This window comes from Amblyomma americanum, chromosome 10 (assembly GCF_052857255.1).
Source record: "Amblyomma americanum isolate KBUSLIRL-KWMA chromosome 10, ASM5285725v1, whole genome shotgun sequence".
NCBI lineage: Eukaryota > Metazoa > Arthropoda > Arachnida > Ixodida > Ixodidae > Amblyomma > Amblyomma americanum.
This window is the reverse complement of record NC_135506.1, coordinates 28,680,809-28,701,823: the sequence shown is the minus strand read 5'-3', so window position 1 is coordinate 28,701,823 and position 21,015 is coordinate 28,680,809. Positions and strand designations below refer to the sequence as shown.

Here is a 21,015-nt window from a genome sequence, read left to right as displayed (position 1 = left end):
GCAACGCCACACCCTTATCCATTAAGAGGCATTCACTTGATTTCTGAACGGCGACGTGAATAGGTTTCTGTTAGGACAATCATTTGCCAGTAGAACACTGCGAAATTACGCAAGCCTTCTTAATCCAGTTGCCACATAGCGCTAAACAGACACGGACGCAGACAGACAAACAGGACGGGCATTAGTCCTGTTTGTCTTCCTGCGTCTACGTCTGTTCAGCGCTATGTGGCAAGTGAACCGTCACCAGCTGGCTCAACCTTCCACTCTGGCATCCTAGTCCACGGAGCTCTTAAAGAAAGTTTTAGAGATCGCTGCAGTAACCCGAATTGGAGTAATTCGAAAGCATTGGCTCTTCCTAAGCACTCATTGCCTCTCTTCAACTTGGCGTCACGCTTTGGCTCCGTCTACACTTCCGGTTTTTTAAATTTGGCGCTACGCTGTACCTCCGCCTACTTACAACGTTTTCTAATTTCGCGCCACTTTTGATCTGGCACCGCCCACTTTTTGGACATTTTTGGCTCCAATAATTAATTACTCAGTTGATTGTGAAAATTTTTTTCCGACATCAACCTCACGTCGTCCTCTATCGATCACAACCATTCGTTAGGCGTCATCTCTTCGGAGTTCCTCACAACTGGGGCGGACATGTTTTGTGGACACGGTCCCTATCGACATAGCCTAGTAATGCTTTCGCATTAAAAACAACTCATAGATAATACATTGGATCTATAAAGCCAGTACCAATTAATTTTCATTTACCTGTTAGTATAATACATTGGACGTTTGGATTATACTGAATTTAGAATAGATTCTGTGTAAGGTAAAAATCACTAAACTTTGTCGAGTTATTAAAAAGAGTGGGCATGTTTGCTTGCGGCGAATTATGCAGGGTCCCGAGGTCGGACATGTCCAAGCGCATCCGGGTGTCCTTTGACGAGACGCAGCAGAAAGAAGTCCTGCCTCAGCGGGTTGTGCTAGTCTTAGACGTCTCTAGCAGCATGAACGTAAGTTAGGCGTCTCTTCTTCGCAGCGGTTTTCTACGAGTCATGTTCGCTGTCGGGTTTCCCACTGGAAAGTGAGCCCCGATGGCGTATGTGGCTCAAACTTTACACCAATATCTGTACTTTAAACATAATTTTTCTGTATCACTAAAACTTGGGCGCACTAAAACTTGGCAGGGTATTTGCGACCTGAAGCTGACGTCAACGGACCAGTTGCTCTGAAAAGTTACTGCTTAGACCATTCAATGATTAGCTGACGCCTTTTGACTGGGTTTTTAATAGCGATCACGGGCGCTTCATTGCTAATTATTTTTCTGTGGGAACCGATCTTATTCTGTGGCCGGAGAGTTCTGTAACTAGGTGTTATCATATTTACATGACAGCAAAATTTGCTGAACCAGAGAAAAGCAGCCAAGTCGTACTCTTATCTCTTCATGGCTTCGTGGGGCTGGCTTGCATTATTTCTTCTATGCCTTCCATTTATACGAAATAAGGAATTGCTCGATAATAAGATTAAAAGAGCAAATATTGATACGTTAATTTAATCAAAGCAGCGTGTAGGCGCTAATGAATTCTTGCATATTTTACCTTGCCAATTGCACAAATGAGACACCCCCTGAATATCGCTTGTTTGTATCTAGAACGCTTCTTGCCGTATGCAGAAACTATCGACAGAACCATTCTTCTTTCCTTCTTTAGGACAACAACAGGCTCGTGTTCCTCAAGGAAGCGGCGGAACGTTACATCCGGGACATACCGGACGGCACGAAACGACTAGCTATTGTTTCTTTCAGCACAACAGCCAAGGTTGAGCACCCTCTCATGCCTGTGAACGTCAACACGCGGCAGGGATTTCTGAAGGCTGTCAAGGACCTGCAGACAATATATTATACATGCATTGGCTGTGGCCTAACGAAGGCTCTTGAGGTACGTACCATTATTCCTCGGTGTCAGCATTAAGGAACGGGCGGAAGGTTAATTTACGAAGAAACCAGTATATTGACGTTATGTATTAGGTGACTTCAAACAGGGGTGGTATCATAGCTACCTGGAAACCAGCAATACCCGCTACTTCGTTGTCAGTCTACTCTCGGAAATGCACAAAGGGCCGCGTGAAAACTAAAATTTTAAAGGGCAGCTGCGTATGCGCATTTAGGAACCGACGAGCTTAAAAGGGTCGAATGTATGAAACATGCGGGTAAAGCATACGAAGTCCGATTGGGCTAGCATTTGAAATGGTTAGGCAATCGACGATTAAAAAAATTGCTGATGGCCTAGCTCTGTTAGGCCAGGATATACGTAACCAAAGCGCGGAGAGTTCTGCATCGGAAGAGTGCATTCACTAGATGCGCCTTTATTAATGGCAAAATCTTGAGCCGTCGTGGCGGAGTGGCGGCGTCTCCGCCTCAAACGTCAAAGGCCTTGGGTCGACTCCCAGCTTCGGCACAGGTTTTTTTTTATTCAGTGAGTGTGCGGGGGGTTTCAGTGGCTAACATAGATGCCGCAACCGAATGCGTTGGTTAGCGGTTAAGTGCAGGCTCTGTTAAGGCGACGTCACGTCGGCCAAAGCGAGACCCTCTATACTCCAACTGCGCTTGACCGCCGACGCGTTCGGCGGCTTCGGCGCACTCTGACCCCACTGGCGGGGAGACTTGGAACACGTCTCTATTTCGCGACGAGTGCGCCAGCCGCCGCTGGCCCGGCCAGACCAGTTCGACTCCGCGGCGAGGCACGCGTTGTGACGTCTTGTGCCTCCTCGGAGCACCGTCACGGCGAAATCGCAAGTTCGCGGCCAGTGAAGCTTTCGCTTTAAAATCGCGATGGTCTTCAAGCTTCTCCGCAGCGCACTAACACAAGTGGGGGGTGCATGATGATGTCGTCGAAGGTATCGGTACATTTCTAAAGCATAAGTACCTGCTTTGAAGGAAAAAAAATCAACGCAACCGAAGGCAAAGACCGCCGAGCGTTGTTTGGCAGTTTCCAACGAGGCACGGCAGGGTGCGGCTGACGGCAGCGGCTATTTCAAATCATACCTTCCATGACGTCTTAATAAACTTTCTCGCGCTCCTCTGGGGATTTGAGGAGAAGCGCGAAATTCAATCGTCGATTACGTCACTATTTTAAACGCTAGCGCAAAAACACCTGTCATGCTTTACCTGTAGCCTTATATAGATTTGGGTGCTTGAATATCAAGTAATTCTCAAAACGTATTGCAGTCACCTTTTAAGGTCCGCCTTAAGGATATGGCGAGATAGCTTAATGGGTTCATTTCCATATATACTAAATTGGTCATTCTCTACTTAGCATTCGTAGATCCGTAGGAGTCTTCATACCACTCCTGGCGCAGTGGTGCAGCGGTTAGGCGATGCGCCACTGCCCTGCGATGGCAGGTGTTGCCAGCGTTGGGCCTTGTGCGGTCCAGGCTGCTCGCTCTTCCCAAGCGACTTATTAATTTAACTGCCACCTAACACGGTAGGCAGTTTGCTCACTATCCGGTGGGCAGAGCGCGACGACGCCGCAATGTCGCGGTACGCAGGTGGCCAGCCTGCCACCTAGGTTGCTTCGCTGTAGATTCTTTGAGGATTTTTCACTCACGGTCAACGACGCTGACGGCGGCGACGACGCCGACACTGATATCGAATTTTCTACGACACGAGCTACTTCTCGCTGTCGCGTAAAAAGGAGCAGTCGTTTCTGCCGCAACTGCAATGGTACAAAGGCTTTGCAAAAAACTGCATTTAACCTTCACGTGAAAGTTCGGGAGGTAGCACCTAATTCATTTCTTTAGTATGCCTGACTTGAGACAGCCCTTCTGTTAATAGCCTGATTGTTGTGTCCGGCTTATATTGACATTGAGGCAAACTTTGGTACACTTAACAAAAGGCATACAAACAAATTTTTGTCTTTCATGCCATAAAAGCAGCGTGACAGGCAGCGGTGGAGTGGAAACTTAAATTGCTGGGCGCTTACATTTAACGGCAGGATTATGTAGAAAAAGCAGGTGCACTTCTATCCCAGCAAACGCTCTGTGTTCTCGCGAGTACCAATTTTTCAAAACAATTAGTCAATAAGGATAGGAAAGTTCTGAAAACCTAAGTTTCACATTGAACTATAGTTCACATATTATTTTGTTGATTGTAGGTTTTAAGTGTTTAAAAAAACCAGACGCAAATACTCATTTGGCGGTTTACGGATGTCCTTGAAGCAAAGTGCGCCTAATCATATTTCACAGTATGGCATAAGTCTCTTCCCAGGCGTTTGAATGATAAACACTTGAGATATGAAAAGAGGTTTGTGAAAAGCATTCAAACACGAACGTCGACCACACGACCTTGTCTCCGTGTGCGGTGCAAAACCGATAAGACCACGGATGCACGTCCCTTTCTGTCTAGTTCGCAAAGCACAACTGGAACTGAAGGCTAGCAAACCTTCTCTTCCGGTAAGGGCGTGCTTTAAAACAATTATGAGGTCGATTTCACAATAATAGTTTCATAATCTGGTTCCTCTGGAGAGCGTCGGGTAGACATAGGCTTTATGCAATGCCATGATCAAAACTTTTCGCGTTGACCTTAAAATGATAAAGTTACCCTGGTAGCCTAGCTTGCAAACAACACGTTGGCCGTGGTTTGAGTGAATTCGAAAGTGGGGCTCTTATGGGCATTTCGTTTTGATGAGAATGGAAATATTAAAGGTGCCAGTTGCAACCAATATTGCTCAAAAGAAAAGTGTACAACAGCTGTATTTTAGAGGTACTTGTCTACGGGGCACAAACGTCTAGGCTAACGAAAAGGGTTCAGCTTAAGTTAAGGACAACGCCGGGAGCAATGGAAAGAAAAATGATAGGTGTAACGTTAAGAGACCGGAAGCGGGCAAAGTGGGTGAGGGAACAAACACGCGTTAATGACATCCTAGTCGAAATCAAGAGGAATAAATGGGCTTGGGCAGGGCATGTAATGCGAAGGCAAGATAACCGCTGGTCCTTAAGGGTAACAGAGTGGATTCCAAGAGAAAGTAAGCGTAGCAGGGGGCGGCAGAAGGTTAGGTGGGCGGATGAGATTAAGAAGTTTGTAGGTATAGGGTGGGCACAGCTGGCAAAAGACAGGGTTAATCGGAGAGACATGGGAGAAGCTTTTGCCCTGCAGTGGGTGTAGTCAGGTCGATGATGATGATGTATATGACTGATGGCCGGAATAGGGGCAGTGGGGAAAAAGGAGCAAGGCTAGAACTGCTTCCTCCCAAATGTTCCCGCTCAAATTTGCATGACAACACATGAATGCACATTATTTTTTCTTGTATTCGATTTACGTGTCAATCGGCTCACCGATTTAACGCGAAGCGTCACACGTGGCGTTCAAGTAACATGCTCTGAAGGATTACTTGAGAAAGCAAGAGCTACCCACGGACACAGCATTCCTCCTGATTACTCCATGCGCCCGGGCTTCGATTACGAAATATAGCGTCTCACCTCTCTATTTTGTCTCAGGTGCTGACCACTCGCGACGAGACTCCGGAAGGCGGCGTCATCGTGCTCATGAGTGACGGCGGGGAGAACAAATCACCCACCATATACGACATGAAGCCCAAGCTCATTGCATCCAAAGTGGTGGTCAGCACGATGGCACTGGGAGCCACGGCGGACAACAAGCTCGAAGAGCTGGCCATTGAAACGAAGGCAAAATCATTCGCTTTGCAGGACCTCCAAGGGAAGACTGCTTCTCAGATGGAGAGCGCCTTCGTCGAAGCGACCACCTCTCAAACTGACGAGGCATCGGGAAGAATCAATCAGGTGTGTAGTGCCAGTTCGTTTCGAGGTACCTTTGAAAGTCTGACGATGCAGTCTTTCCATTGGATATTGCGTAACGCTAAAGCATTCTGAAAATCAAGATGTATTTCGGAGGAGTGCTGACCTTCAAGCGTCATCTTTCAAAGCGGCCACAGTGTGAAAAAAAGCAATGGAGTTAGAGAGGGCAAGCACGACGCGAGCGCCGTCTTGAAACTGACGTTCTTGCTGTAAGGACGAGGAATATATTATTCATTAAAAGTTGGGTGAATGTGCAGCTGTCGCATTACAGCAGAAAGAAGGAACGAAAACTAATTGAATAAGAATTACTACTAGCGTGTTCCTCCCTGAGGGGAGCCGGCAGTTGTGGGCAGCATTTTATGCCGCTATTCTGCAAGGCCGCTTGATCAGCCGTCGCTGGTATTGCGTGCCGTTGCTGGTCACAACCGCTTCCCAGGAAGGAGGTGAGAGGCTGCGGATAGGAGTCTGCGAGAGATGGCACGTCGAACGTTCTGGACGTCATCTGCGCATGCGCTATCATGCGCTTCTTCTGACATAGCCGCTGCGCCGCGTCGGAGTAGTTAGACTGTAGAAGGGCCGAATTTGCGCCTGGCGTGGCCTCGCCAGCCTGGCGTGACTGACCACCACCGGCGCTCACCCGAGCGCCGAGGAAGTCGTAGTATAAACGCGCCTTAACAGCTGTCGCTGTAAGAATAAAGAAATAACATGCAACGCCTGTATCATGGACAGATTCCACATAACGCAGTTACCTTCTCAAAATCGCACATCCTTCTTCATTGTTTGCGGCTGAAGGTTGTCTTTAAAGTCAAGAAACCTTAACCAATATTTGAGCGTTTCCACCTAGGTGACAGAATAAGATTACGGTATTTTCAAACACTGTCTCAGAATACAAATTCGCACCACCCAGTGCATGAAAATGGAGTTATTTTGGTCCATCCGCTGGATAGAGGCAGCAGAAATATTGTTAACGGTCTTCGCTGCATTCACACCGATGTGAATTGGTGGTTGTCTGTAGATGGTTTTTATTTTTTTTTGGTAGTAGGTAATATTGGACCATTTGTCGAAACCGTAAGTGGTATATTCGTTTGGAATTAGTAAAAAAGGTGCAGTTCCTGCATACCCTGCTTTGAAATTCTTTGAATTCTAAGCATAGAAATGGATATTGGCTTTGAACCCTCTATTCCAAGCTTCCAAAAATTGTTGCTGTCACAGTTCGCCTGAAGAACCTCTACGTGGTTACTCAATTACACCATTAAGAGTTGCTATGCTAGACCAAAGTCGAACTGTATGCTCTTCAGTACAACAATCCTGCCATCTCTGTATGCCCTCGCTGCAGCCTGAGAATCCGTCGCTATCCAGTAACTCAGTCCCTGCCGATGGGCTTCAGTCAGGGCTAGAGCTATGGCGATCTCTTCCGCTGCTTGAGTTGTCTTTGTGCGCACTGATGCACCAGTAATTATCTTCCCATTGGCGTTCACTACTGCTACCGCCCTAGCGTTTTCCTTCGTTCTGTACTTGGACGCGTCAACATACAGAACCATCTGTTTCTTCTTTAGGAACCTGTCGAACTCCAATGATCTCGCCGCCCGTCTTCCTTCGTGGTTCTTCGGGTCCATGTTTCTGGGCACTGGTTTAACCAAGAAAGTGCTCCTAATTTGGCTGTCAATGTCTGTCTTGTCTTCGCCCTCGCCTTCTGCCGGGTATCCTAGCTTTAGCAGTAGTGCGCGGCCAGTGGCTGTTCTTTTAAGTCTTTCGAGTTGAAATCTGAGCATAGTTTCACTGTGCTCCTCATAGGTGCCGTACACACCCATGTTCATTAACTTTTCTGTCGAGGCGCAGGTCATGACGCCTAAGGCTTGCTTATACGCCTTTCTGATGCATGTTTCCATTTTGTTCTTTTCCCCTTTATTAGGTTGTAGGTACGGAAGCGCGTACGTCATCCTCGGTATGATGAGCGCAGAAGTGATCCGTAACGCATCTCGCTCCTTCACCCCTTTTCTCTTGTTCGTAATCCGGCTTAACATCCTGCATATCTGTTTCGTGGAGTGTTCCAAGAGCTGGACGGTATGGTCTCGTTTGCCTTTCTCCTGCAGCCACATTCCCAAGATGCGAAGCTTATGTGTCCTTCTTACGGGTTGTCCATCGATCTCTAACTCTATCGATCCCCTGTCCTCTTTGTTTTTGTGAAGTCTAATAAATTCTGATTTTTCTGGAGAGCACTGCATCCCGCTAAATAAAGCAAATTGACCGATCTCATCCGCCGCTCTTTGCAGTATTTCTTGCTTGTGTCCTGTCGATCCTTTTGTCGTCCACACTGTTATGTCGTCCGCATAAATTGAATGTTCTACATCTTTGATGTTTTTCAGTCTCCTAGTTAATCCAATCATTGCTATGTTAAAGAGCAAAGGTGAGATGATGGATCCTTGTGGTGTCCCTCTGTTTGGCGTCGTCTTCTTTTCTGACCTAATGTTGTTGATGCCGATCGTTGCTGTTCTGTTAGACAGGAAGGCCTTTACGTATGCGAAGATCCTCTCCCCACAGTTTGTTGTCGAGAGTTCTGCGAGAATGGCGTTGTGGCTGATGTTGTCGAAGGCCCCCTTGAGGTCTACAGCCAAGATTACGCCTTCTCGAGTCCCCGATATTTGTTTTAGTACCATGTCTCTTAACTGGAGCATCACGTCTTGCGTGGAGAGTCCCGTTCTGAACCCGAACATAGTATCCGGAAACAGACCGTTGTCCTCCATGTAGTTGCTCAGTCTAGTCTTGACCACTTTCTCGTATAGTTTACCAAGGCATGAAGTTAGCGATATCGGCCTAAGGTTCTCTAAACTGGGTGTTTTCCCTGGTTTAGGTATCACGATAATCTCAGCGTGTTTCCACTCCGCCGGGACCGTGCCCCTTTCCCAGTGCTCGTTGATTAGTCCGGTCAGGCTTTCCATTTGGTCATCACTGAGGTTTCTGATCATTGCATTGGTTACTTGATCTTTTCCCGGTGTTGTGTTCCTCGTGAATGACCTGGCAGCCGCGTATACCTCGTATTCTTTTATCGGGTCATCCAGCTTCGAGTTCCTTGTCCCTGAATATACCATGGTGCAGGGTGGCACCTGCGTGCTTCCGACGTACCTGGACCAAAGAAAATCTGTAATCTGGGCGTCCGTGCCCTGAAAATTGTGCGTGATACGTTCTATCGTTTTGCTGTTTTCTCTCTTCGATTTTGTCGGGTCTATGAGGTGCCTGAGCAGCGCCCATGTTTTAGCGCTACCCAAGTTGCCGTTTAGTTCATCGCAAATTTGGTGCCAATTATCTCTAAGTAAGTTTGCGGTGTGGTCTTCTATCTCCTTATTGATTTGAGCTATTCTGAGTCTCAATTTTCTGTTATGTTTTTGTTTCTTCCATCTTTTCGTCAGCCCCCTACGAGCCTCCCAAAGATGTAGCAATCGTTTATCCGCACGTGGAAATTCATCGGTAACCTCTAGCGTCATAGTATTGTCTCTGTGGACCTCCCGTAGTCGTTTGGTCCACTTTTCGATGTCCGTTATCGCATTTCTTCCGCCTTCATTTTCCAACTGTTGTCGGAATTTTTTCCAATCTGTGATTTTTGTCTTCCTCTGGATTGTGCTGAACCTTGTAAGTTTAATTTGCGTTTGAATTACGTAGTGGTCGCTTCCGAACTGCTCCCCGGTGTTAGACCATTCGTAGTCTAGGATATTTCCTATGATGGTCAAATCAGGGCTAGTGTCTCTTGAAACGCTGTTTCCGACCCTAGTAGGGTATCTGCTATCGGTAACGATTTCCAGCCCGTGCGTGTCCACTCCATCTAGGATGGTTTTTCCTTTCTTTGTATTCATCTTGTAGCCCCACTCTTTGTGCGGAGCATTGAAATCTCCTACAATCACAAGGTGGTTTTGTTTTACCAGGCCGATCACCGCTCTAATGATTTCTCTGAAGTCATGTCTCCTCTTGCGCGGTGGGGAATAAATGTTAAGTACGAACAGGCTCTTCTCCCCGCGCTTCTTAGGTATTACCTCTATTAAAAGGTGTTCTATATCTTCTTCTGGCGTCGTGTGCTTGTGCGTAGTGACCCCCTTCTGACATAAAATGGCCACTTTTTTATATCTTTCATCTACTATGGTGTCGTAGCCGACTATCTTCGGCGAAGTGTTAGTTTCTTGCAGCGCTATTACAGTAGGTGGGTGTTTATGCTGCATTACATGTACGTTGAAATCGTTTTTGTTTCTAAATCCTCTACAGTTCCATTGCCATATTGTAAATTTTTCTTCTGCGTTAGCCATGATGTGACACTACTGCTGCGCCGCGAAGATCTTCGCGCTTTCGTTTAGGTCGACCTGTTCTGGTGCTCTCTTGTTTTGTCTCCTGAACAGTTCTGCCAGTCTCTGATCGGTCGCGTTCAGTCTGGTCATGATTTGTTCCAGCGTCGTCAAGACTGTTTTCTGTTGTTCCTGTATTTGGTGTAGTGGTTTAGTAGCATCTATTGCTTCCGTTACTTGCGGTTGTACGGCTGCTGGCCCCTGCGTGCTTGTTGTCGTCGAGGGCGATTGTACTCCGTGTACTTTTCCTTGGTTTGTTTGTTCTCTTTGTTGTCGCTGTTCTATAAACGAAAGCCTCCTTTTTAGTCGTTCGTTTTCCTCTCTAAGTTCCCTGTTTGTTTTTTCTAGAGCTTCGAATCGAGCCTGTATGGAATAGTCTAGAGCAGTGGGATAGACTGGAGACTCGCTCCTAGACTGACTCACCTTCTTGGACTTCTTGGTCTTCTGTTTGGTTGCGGAAGCGTCATGAGCGTTCCCTGGAACCCAGGCGTTGCCGCCACCGTGGTCGGTGGATCTCGCGTCTGCTAGCCCCGGAAAGTCTCCATCTTTGAAGAACGGCGGTCGGCTTCTGCTGCCGCCGCGCCTGTTCCGAGACGCAGATCTCGAAGATCCGTTCTTTCCTCTCGTTTCGGCTTCCTCGCTACAGAGATGGCAGGATCGGCCAAAAAGCCGCGAGGATTCTCTTCGCACAAAACCAACACAGACATGGATCAAACAACACACACATTCAACACACCATCATTTGGGTCCCTGACACTGGGGTTGAGGGAAATCTCATGGCAGACACCGTTGTCCGAGGGTTCACGAACCGGAGGGCGGGTTTGCCAGTCGAACCCTTCAGCACGCCAGAATCGTACGGGGAGGCAATGAAGGCGTTGTTGGGAGCGCGCAAGAAGTACTCGGCTCCGGCGGATATCCTCAACAGAGAGCAGGCCACCACGCTCAGAAGACTACAAACAGACACCTACCCAAGCAGAGCCATGTATCATAAAATGTGGCCGAACAGATATGCGAAAGAGTGCGTGTGGTGTGGGGGCTACGCCACAACGTACCACGCCACCTGGGGCTGTGAAAAAAGCCCTTTACTACCAAAGATAAATAGCCCTAGTCTAGAGCAGTGGGAGGCCCTCCTGGCTGACTCCGACCCGAGCACACAGCTTATGCTGGTGACGAGGGCCAAGGCAGCGGCGGAGGCCAACGGGATCCTGGACTAGGGAATACCGACCACTGCAGCTCCACTTCTATCTATCCCCAACACCCTACTCCCTTACTCTTCCTTCTGTGAAAATAAATGTTTTTACTACTACTCAGTACAACAAGAACACCCCGTACAAGACCTCTATTAAACAAACAAGATATCAAATCAAATAAGCAAAGCGTGGACGTGTTGTAGACGTATTCGAATATTGTATTTGAAAGCCCTAAAGAATCAGACCTCTTTAGGAATCAAAAACGAGCTAATTGCATTGAACTTCATTTCGCAGTATGTAGTTAACAGGCTGGGAAGTAATTTCCGGGAAGGATGGGGGTGAAATCCCATTTAGACATTTAATGCATTTAGACTCTTAAGGCGAACGGTGACGGACAATTATCTTCGTTTTAAGTTTCCAATTATTTCCAGAGTACAAGCTTACTAAGCGGGAAAACTGAAAACCCTTTAGCTTTTAACATGCCGCCATAAAATTTCTTGCTTAATTGATTTATAAACCACACTATTACCCTTCAGTGAATGACGGACTCATTACTAGAAATCATAGTACGGTTACCTTACTAATTTCCTTCATGTTAATGCGTACATGCTAAAGACTTATTTTTCAGGCTTTCGCCAAACATTCATAGATATAGTTACGTTTTGTACTTACAACTAGTAATTATCAGTTTTTTTTTTCTGAAGCTTAAGCGGTAACCGCATGAGGCAATGTTCCTTCGCGATACGTCGCGCGATGATGCCGCCGTCGCCCATCGCTGCTGCTGGCGCTAACCGCACGAAGCGACGGGACTCGGCATCGGGGCGGCGCGTTTTCGGTGTTGCTCGATTGCGGCAGCTTCGGCGTTCAGTCATTTTACGTCAATTAACGCGTGGGGCAACGCTCTTAAGGCTTAATACAAGATAAAAAGCATTGAAAAATATAATTAGAGAATACTTTTATTTTTAGTCTACTACATACAGTCACGTGACGCAGAAAAGCGTGCCCGAGGGACGCTGCGATGCGGCGCCAGGCGACATTCCTGCGCTGCTGCGACTTATAGTGCGCGTAGGACATATCCCACAACACCCTTTCCTCTCGAACTTCATGAATGATGAACCTTTCATTAAATTCTTGCACAGCTGCCATGGTGAGGGATGCGTCGGCTGCTGCTCCGCTGAAAGCACGCTGAAAAAAAAATCGACTTTAGTGCGCAAAACGTATCGGAAGTTACGCACCCGCAAGGCCTACCGTCATTGGTTAGTCTCGCACGGCACTTCCAGGCGATGGGCGAAATTTTCTGCAAACCCAGAACCTGGGCGACGCGATGAGGGACAGTTCTTAGCCCATCGCGCTGTGCCATCGCGCGGCGTGTCGCCGCGAAGTGTCGCCTCATGCGATTAGCGCTTTAGCTATTACTAAAGTCCTTATAGTATTTGTGCTCCATGTTGCGTGTATCCACTGGCAGGTCATAGCCGCCGAAATGACGTTTAGAGGAAGGCTCAAGAAGGAGTTCACACTCGAGAGGAGTTTGGGCAACAACACCGTTGTCATCGTAGAGCGGGTCGGAACCAGCGTAGGACCCTTCGTAGTCTGGCTCTTCGATCCTGACGGAAATAAGTGCCAGGCACAGACTTGCCGTGAAAGCATAGCAGGCAAATTGCAGACGATCTCTATACCCAGCCCTGCAAAGGTAAGACCTCATTTCTTGTCTCAAGACTGTGTTATATATACATATATATATAAAGAAAAATTCCTTTATGCACCTTGGTTTCGGTGACTGTTGGCTTCCTTAATATGTTTGTCAAACGAGCCCCTCATTTTATTTGCCTCGTCTGCTATATATATATATATATATATATATATATATATATATATATATATATATATATATATATATATATATATATAATTTGCAAGAGCATGACGTGCTTGGCTGCTTAAAAAAACATATAGCGAAGTATACGCTTCGTAAACGGAAAAAAAAATATTTGACTCAACGTTGCTATTGCAGGAGCGATATTTCTCTATAAAGAAATATAGAAATGTGTCAAATAGGAATATAGAGTGTAGAAAAATATTGCTTCGGCTCGGTTAGCGATATACACAACAACGGTTCATACGTGGGAAGAGACAGTTAAATTGACGTTCGGCCGCGGGACCGGCTTTCGAACTGTGCCGCGCGGCCAAAAACGTGAATGAAACTATGGACGAGGGTGGTGCTGGTGAACACTCTGAAGGTTCGCTTACACCCATTAAACATAAATACCAACGAGAGCAGCAGATTGGACAGCCGTCGCCGTAGCTCAGTTGGTGAGAGCACTGGACGCGATATTCGGAGGTCGTGGGTTCGGATCCCACCGGCGGCAAGGTTGTTTTTTCTGCTGATTTATAAGTAATTTTCTTTAAGCGATAGATTAAGTTAAGCATTATTAACCCTGTGATTAGCACTTCACATTAAAAAAAATAAACATTCCCCTATGCTCCTAGGTTCCGGTGACTGTTGGCTCCCTTCATAAGTTTATGTGTATATATATATATATATATATATATATATATATATATATATATATATATATATATATATATATATATATATATATATATATATATATTGTCACGGAGTTCTCACGGAGAGACGCTTCAACAGCTGGAGTCGGCAAGAGGAGACGGTAATGGCGGCCGATCCGCGATAGCACGATCGCAACCTCATCGTCTTCGCGGACAGCTTGCGCCACCTGGCAACACTAGGTGGCATTATTCCCCCCTCCGAAAAAGGGCATCGCAGTGGTGCCGCCAGCAGCGTAGGCGCGCTAAGGTTCAGAAGGGAAACAGAGAAGAACGCGAGGAAAACGGAGCACACACAGAGTCACAACGGAGGGCCGCTAAGCCGTTATCGGGCATAGTACGGCTTAAGCCGCACAACGTGCACAATGTCAGAGCTGTTGGGCTGTCGACGTCTCGGTTGCGCGGCACCGTCGGGAACCACTTCATAGGTAACATCACTGATACGCCGTAGCACTTTATAGGGGCCAAAGTACCGGCAGAGTAGTTTCTCGGACAAGCCCTGGCGGCGGACAGGTGTCCACACCCAAACTTGTTCACCGGGATTGTAGTCGACCTGTCGGTGTCGAAGGTTGTAACGGCGCGCATCAGTGCCCTGCTGCTGGCCGATGTGTACGCGGGCAAGCTGACGGGCTTCTTCAGCGCGTTGGGCAATTTCATGAACATCGGGTGCGAGTTGGTCGTCATCGAGGCATGGCAGCATCGCGTCAAGCATGCTCTGGACTTCACATCCATATACAAGACGAAAGGGAGTAAAGCGTGTAGTCTCCTGGAGGGCCGTGTTGTACGCAAATGTGACGTACGGTAGCACCTCATCCCAAGTTTTGTGTTGAACGTCTACGTACATTGACAGCATGTCCGCAATGGTCTTGTTTAAGCGTTCGGTTAGCCCATTGCTCTGCGGATGATAAGCTGTGGTCTTGCGATGGCTAGTGCAGCTCAACGTAAATATATATGGTCGATTAGCTGCGCTGTAAACGCTGTGCCTCTGTCGGTAATAACGCACGAAGGGGCTCCGTGCCGCAAGACGATGTTTTGCATGAAAAAGTCGGCGACCTCTGAAGCTGTGGCACAGGGTATCGCCTTGGTCTCGGCGTAGCGAGTCAAATAGTCAGTAGCGACTATGATCCACTTGTTTCCTGAGAGTGACAACGGAAAAGGACCGAGAAGGTCCATTCCTATTTGATCGAACGGAGAGCGGGGTGTAGTAACGGGCTTGAGAAAACCCGCCGGCTCAAGCGGTGGCGTCTTCCGGCGCTGGCATTCACGGCAGCTTTTTACGTACCTTTGGACATCGTCCGAGAGTCCGGGCCAGTAGTACATGTTGCGTATCCTGGCGAGCGTCCGGGAAAAACCCAGATGGCCTGAAGTGGGCTCGTCGTGGCATGCCAATAAAATGTCGGCGCGAAGATCGGCCGGAAGTACCAGAAGGTAAGCTCTTTCTTGGCCTCTCGAGTTCTTCTTGTATAAGATACCTTCGCGCAAACAGAAAGAGCCGAGACGTCGAGCGAAGTGTCGTGGTAGAGGCATGGCGTGACCTTCAAGGTTGTCAATCAGCGGTCGGAGGTCCGTGTCAGCCCGTTGCCGGGCTATTATGTCCGATGCATTAAGTATACCGAGGAAACCTCTGTCGTCGTCGATTTCGGGACCGGAAGAGTCGAGTGGTGCACGCGACAGCGTGTCGGCGTCTTCGTGTTTACGGCCCGACTTATATACGATGGTAATGTCGAATTCTTGGAGCCGTAAACTCCAGCGGGCAATCGTCCAGACGGGTCTCGCAAATTAGCCAGCCAGCATAGGCAGTGGTGGTCGGTTACGACTTTGAATGCGCGGCCGTAAAGGTAAGGGCGAAATTTCATGGTGGCCCATACGACAGCAAGGCATTCCTTCTCTGACGTAGAGTAATTGCGTTCGGCGCGGGAGAGAGTACGGCTAGCATAGGCTATAACTCTCTCAATGCCCTCTTGGTGTTGGACAAGGACAGCTCCAAGACCGATATTGCTGGCGTCGGTGTGGATCTCGGTGTCGGCCTCTTCGTCGAAGTGTGCAAGAACGGGAGATGTCTGAAGGCGTTGGCGGAGCGAAGAGAAAGCCGTCTCTTGGTCTATTGTCCAAACGAAGGAGGTGTTGCTCCTGGTGAGGCGCGTCAACGGCTCTGCAATCTTTGCGAAGTCCGCAATAAACCGTCGGTAATATGCACAGAGACCCAGAAAACGCTGGACAGCTTTCTTGTCAGTCGGAGTAGGAAAATTGGCGACGGCGGCTGTCTTGTCGGGGTCGGGTCGAACTCCGTCGGCGCTCACAACGTGACCGAGGAACCTGAGCTCTGTGTAACCGAAGTGGCACTTCTGGGGCTTCAGCGTAAGGTCAGCGGAATGGAGGGCTCTGAGGACAGTTCGCAGGCGCACGAGATGCTGTTCAAAAGTTTCTGAAAAAACGACAACGTCGTCCAGGTATACAAGACAACTTTGCCACTTGAGGCCGGTGAGGACAGTGTCCATCATCCGTTGAAACGTCGCTGGCGCAGAGCACAAGCCAAAAGGCAGCACTTTGAATTCATAGAGGCCATCTGGTGTAACGAAGGCAGTTTTTTCGCGGTCCCGTTCGTCCACTTCAATTTGCCAATAACCGCTCTTCAGGTCAATGGATGAAAAGTACTTAGCACGCCGTAATCTGTCCAGGGAGTCATCAATGCGGGGCAACGGGTAGACGTCCTTTTTAGTCACATTGTTTAATTTACGGTAGTCCACGCAGAATCGAAGTGTTCCATCCTTCTTTTTAACAAGGACAACAGGCGAAGACCACGGGCTTTGGGAAGGTTGAACTACACCGTCGTCAATCATCTCCTGAACTTGCTTTTGGATTACTTCCCGTTCTTTGGCGGAAACACGATAAGGCTGCTGGCGGATAGGGCGAGCGTCGTCATACGTAATGATCCGGTGTTGCGTTAGGGGCGTTTGACGAACTTTCGACGAAGAAGCGAAACACTGTTTATACTCCAATAGCAAGTGCTCTAAGGCCAGGCGCTTTCCTTCGGGGAGGTTGCAGTTGATGTCGACATTCGGAACAGATTGGTCGTCAGTGGCGCGCGATGATTGGTCGTCAGGGGCCGCTGCCGCGAACGCAAAGCAGACCGGAACATCCACAACCGCTTCACCGGTAGCGATCGCAGTTCCAGAGAAAAGGTGCCGGTGCTCTGGAGAAAAATTTGTAACAAGGATCGCAGACCGGCCAGCGCGAATTGTTAGTAAGCTTCGAGCGGCGCAGATGCCTTGAGTCAGGAGGAGCGAATGATTAGCCTCGGCGACTGCTTCAGCGTCGTGCAACTCAGCTCAGGCGACTTCAATCAAAACACTGCTACGGGGCGGAAGTGTGACGCTGTCGGCGAAAACGCGAAGTGCGGCACTGCGTTGGCAGGAGTTGTCGAGTTCGGCGGCTTGCTCTGTGGAAAACATGACGATTCGGTTGCGCAGATCGATAATTGCTCCATACTCCCGCAGAAAGTCGATGCCGAGGATTAGGTCCCGAGAACACTCGCCCAGGACGATGCAGCTGACGACGAACGTGGACTTGCTGATCTGAACGCGAGCAGTGCACATACCCTTGGGCGTAACCAGATGACCGCCGGCAGTTCGAAGGTGCGCGCCAGGCCAAGGGGTAATCACTTTTTTCAGAATGGTCGCCAGTTGTCCACTTAAGATCGAATAATCGGCCCCGGTATCAACTAATGCGCTTACTCTGCGACCATCGATAAGAACGGGTATTTCTAAAGAAACGCGGTTTTTTAACTCTGGTGATGGCGTCGGCGGGTTTTTGTCGGATTGTAGCGGCGACGACGGGAGGTCTTCAGCACAGCGCCCCCCAGCGACCTCGCCCCCGAAGGTCGCGGGTTTCAGTTTTCCCGACGAGGACTTGGCGATCGGCCCGGTGCCGCTCGCGAGAAGCCGGGAGGTGTCGGGGAAGAGCGCCTCGGTGAGGGTGAGCGCGACTGCCGCTGCGCTCGGGATGGATTGCGCTGGTCCGCAAGGAATTCTTCAATTTCAGGGGGTCGTTCACCTTGACGGGGTCTCGGTGAGTCGGTGCGGAAGCCTTGGATGCCGATGCGTCGGTAATAACAATTTCGATAAAGATGACCTGGCTCTCCGCAGTGAAAACAGAGCGGTCGTCGGTTAGGTGTACGCCAAACGTCGGCCTTTCGGAGGGGTGCTCGACGATCCTCGAAGTACTGCACCGGTTGCACAGAGGGCCGCGGGGCTTGAGGCGTGGCGTGAATTGGTGGCGGCGAAGCGGGAGCCGGACGCCTTGCAACTTCGGCGTACGTCGGACGGTGGTAGTCCCCAGGCAGAGGTGGTACGTCGACCACAGGAACAGGGCCCCGGAACGCCTGTTGCACCTCCTCTCGTACAAGAGCGGAGATGGAACCGAGCGCAGGCTGCGACGGGCTACAAAATTTGTGAAGCTCCTCATGCACGATTGTGCGAATAAGTTCCCGCAAATCATCAGGATGCTGTCCGATGGTGGCAAACGATGATGTGACTGCAGCAGCATGCACGGGCCGGTCGTAACTGGCGCAACGCTGTTGCAGGACCTTCTCCATCGTTGTGGCTTCCGAAAGAAATGCAGCAACTGTAGATGGTGGGCTGCGCACGAGGCCTGCGAACAGCTGCTCTTTGACGCCTCTCATTAAGTGCCGAAGTTTCTTCTCTTCAGGCATGGCAGGATCAGCTCTCCTGAAGAGCCGCGTCATGTCCTCGACGTACATTTGTACGCTTTCGTTCGGTAGCTGGACGCGGGACTGGATTGCCCGCTCCGCTCTTTCGCGGCGATCCGCGCTGGTGTAGGCCTCCAGCAGGCGACGGCGAAACTCTCGCCAGGAAGTTAGAACTTCCTCACGGTTCTCAAACCACGTGCGGGCGCCATCCTCTAGGCTAAAGTAGACGTTTCTTAGTTTCGCGGCGTCGTCCCACTGGTTATAAGCAGCCACACGCTCGAAGTGAAGGAACCAGTCCTCCACGTCTTCGAAAAGGTCCCCGTGGAAGGCCTTGGGAACCCGCGGGGTCTGCAAGGTATAGTGGGCAGGTGTAGCACCGGCAGCTTGCGTGAGAATACCGGTGGCTGGTATCATGACTGTCGCGAGTGGTCCAAGCTCCGGTGAAAGTCCCTGCAGCCTCCGGCTGAAGCGGTGTACCGGGGTGTCAATCGGCGCAGGGCTGGCGGCACGGCTCCCTGGAGGGGTTTCTTGCATGGGATACTCTTACCCAGCAGGCTCCACCAAATTGTCACGGAGTTCTCACGGAGAGACGCTTCAACAGCTGGAGTCGGCAAGAGGAGACGGTAATGGCGGCCGATCCGCGATAGCACGATCGCAACCTCATCGTCTTCGCGGACAGCTTGCGCCACCTGGCAACACTAGGTGGCAATATATATATATATATATATATATATATATATATATATATATATATATATATATATATATATATATGTATATATATATATGTACAACAAGGGTTCAGATGTGAAAAGAGAACGTTTTATTCACGTCTTGTTACTTAACAAAATTACCGCCGCCATAGCTCAGTTCGTAGAGCACCAGACGTGATGTTCGGAGGTCGTGGGTTTGGATCCCTCCAGCGGCATGGTTGTTTTTTCTGCTGCTTTTTAAGTAATTTTCTTTATGCGACAGATTAATCGAAGTATTATGCTTTCATTGATTGGTAGTACAAACTGAAAAAAATAGAAGCATTCCCCTATGCCCCTTGGTTTCCATGACTGTTGGCTTCCTTCATACGTTCGTCAAAGGAGCCCCTCCATTTCATTTCTCTTATATATATATAAACAGATAAGAGAAATGAAATGGAGGGGCTCCTTTGACGAACGTATGAAAGAAGCTAACAATTTGTAGTGCCAATCAATGAAAGAATAATACTTCGATTAATCTGTCGCATAAAGAAAATTACAAAGCAGCAGAAAAACAACCATGCTGCTGGTGGGATCCGAACCCACGACCTCCGACCATCGCGTCCGGTGCTCTACGAACTGAGCTACGGCGGCGGTAATTTTGTTAAGTAACAGATTATTCGAAGAGTTATTCTCCCATTGATTGGCCCTAAAAATTTAAAAAGAAAAGAAACATTTCTCTATGCACCTGAGCTACAGCAGCGGCTGTAGCTCAGTTGGTAGGCACATGCCACTGAAAAAATAAAACTGGCAAATACCTTTTAACTGCGATAGTTTCGGCCACCAGGTAGGAATATTGACAAGAATGTTTTCTTTTCTAGAACGCGTCCCCGTAATGCATAATGCTTTATGTTCACAAACAAGCCTCTTGAAATATAAAAATGAGGCGACTGTTTGTTGATCATAATTTACTTCTTGCCTTGAAGTCACAGGAGCTGGAGCCTCGCCGGCCGCCCTTGTTCTTGTGCAGGTGACATTTTACATGCAAATTGGATACAGGGCCGATCGATTAGTCAATAACCAATTGGTTTGATTTCTTGATTGGTCTTTTCTCTGAGTGCCTGATCAGTTGGATGATGCTTTATCGATGACTTCAACAGTGTTAAACCGGTTTAACGTCCCTGGCTCTGCATCCTTTTATATATTTTTCTCTTTTATTGTTGACTTACTGGTTTATTTTCCTAAAGGCCGGAACATGGGTGCTCTACGTGGAGGCATCTAGGTCTGATGAGGTAGAAGTGAACATTCAAGTGAAGTCTCAAGCAAAGGACCTAAATGACGAGCCTATTCGGTCCTTCTGCCGAATGGCTAGCCTCAAGGTGGCGAAACCGCACCAAGCAATCATACTGACCGATGTCAGAAAGGGAAAGAAAATCGTGCTGAACGCTGAGGTCACTGCAGAGGTCTTCAGACCAAAGGCCCCACACAAGGTTACGGTCCGTCTCTCTGACGACGGCAAAGGTACGCGTTTACTACCCTATAATTCCTCTTTTGGTCGGACTTCACACATTTGCAGATACCACGAAAGCGTGTGCAGTATAGTCGCTCTGTAGTAGGGGGACAGCATTGAATGGAGATTACGAAGTGTAAGCGATCACATAAGCTGTTGATATCCAAGTGTTTTTAAGTGTTCCCACAACGCGAGGAGGTGAAAGAGATACCACCTAGAACGG

At 48.6% G+C, this 21,015-nt stretch overlaps 1 protein-coding gene across 1 annotated transcript in view; it reads left to right on the top strand.

The window, feature by feature from the left end:
- The window catches only part of LOC144107310 (calcium-activated chloride channel regulator 1-like), a 37,210-nt gene that overhangs the window by 9,718 nt on the left and 6,477 nt on the right, over nt 1-21,015 (top strand). The window contains exons 7-11 of the mRNA XM_077640303.1: nt 890-1,004; nt 1,701-1,928; nt 5,485-5,787; nt 12,786-13,010; nt 20,530-20,803. Coding sequence (XP_077496429.1) covers nt 890-1,004; nt 1,701-1,928; nt 5,485-5,787; nt 12,786-13,010; nt 20,530-20,803 — 1,145 coding nt within the window. The remainder of the gene's footprint in view (nt 1-889; nt 1,005-1,700; nt 1,929-5,484; nt 5,788-12,785; nt 13,011-20,529; nt 20,804-21,015) is intronic.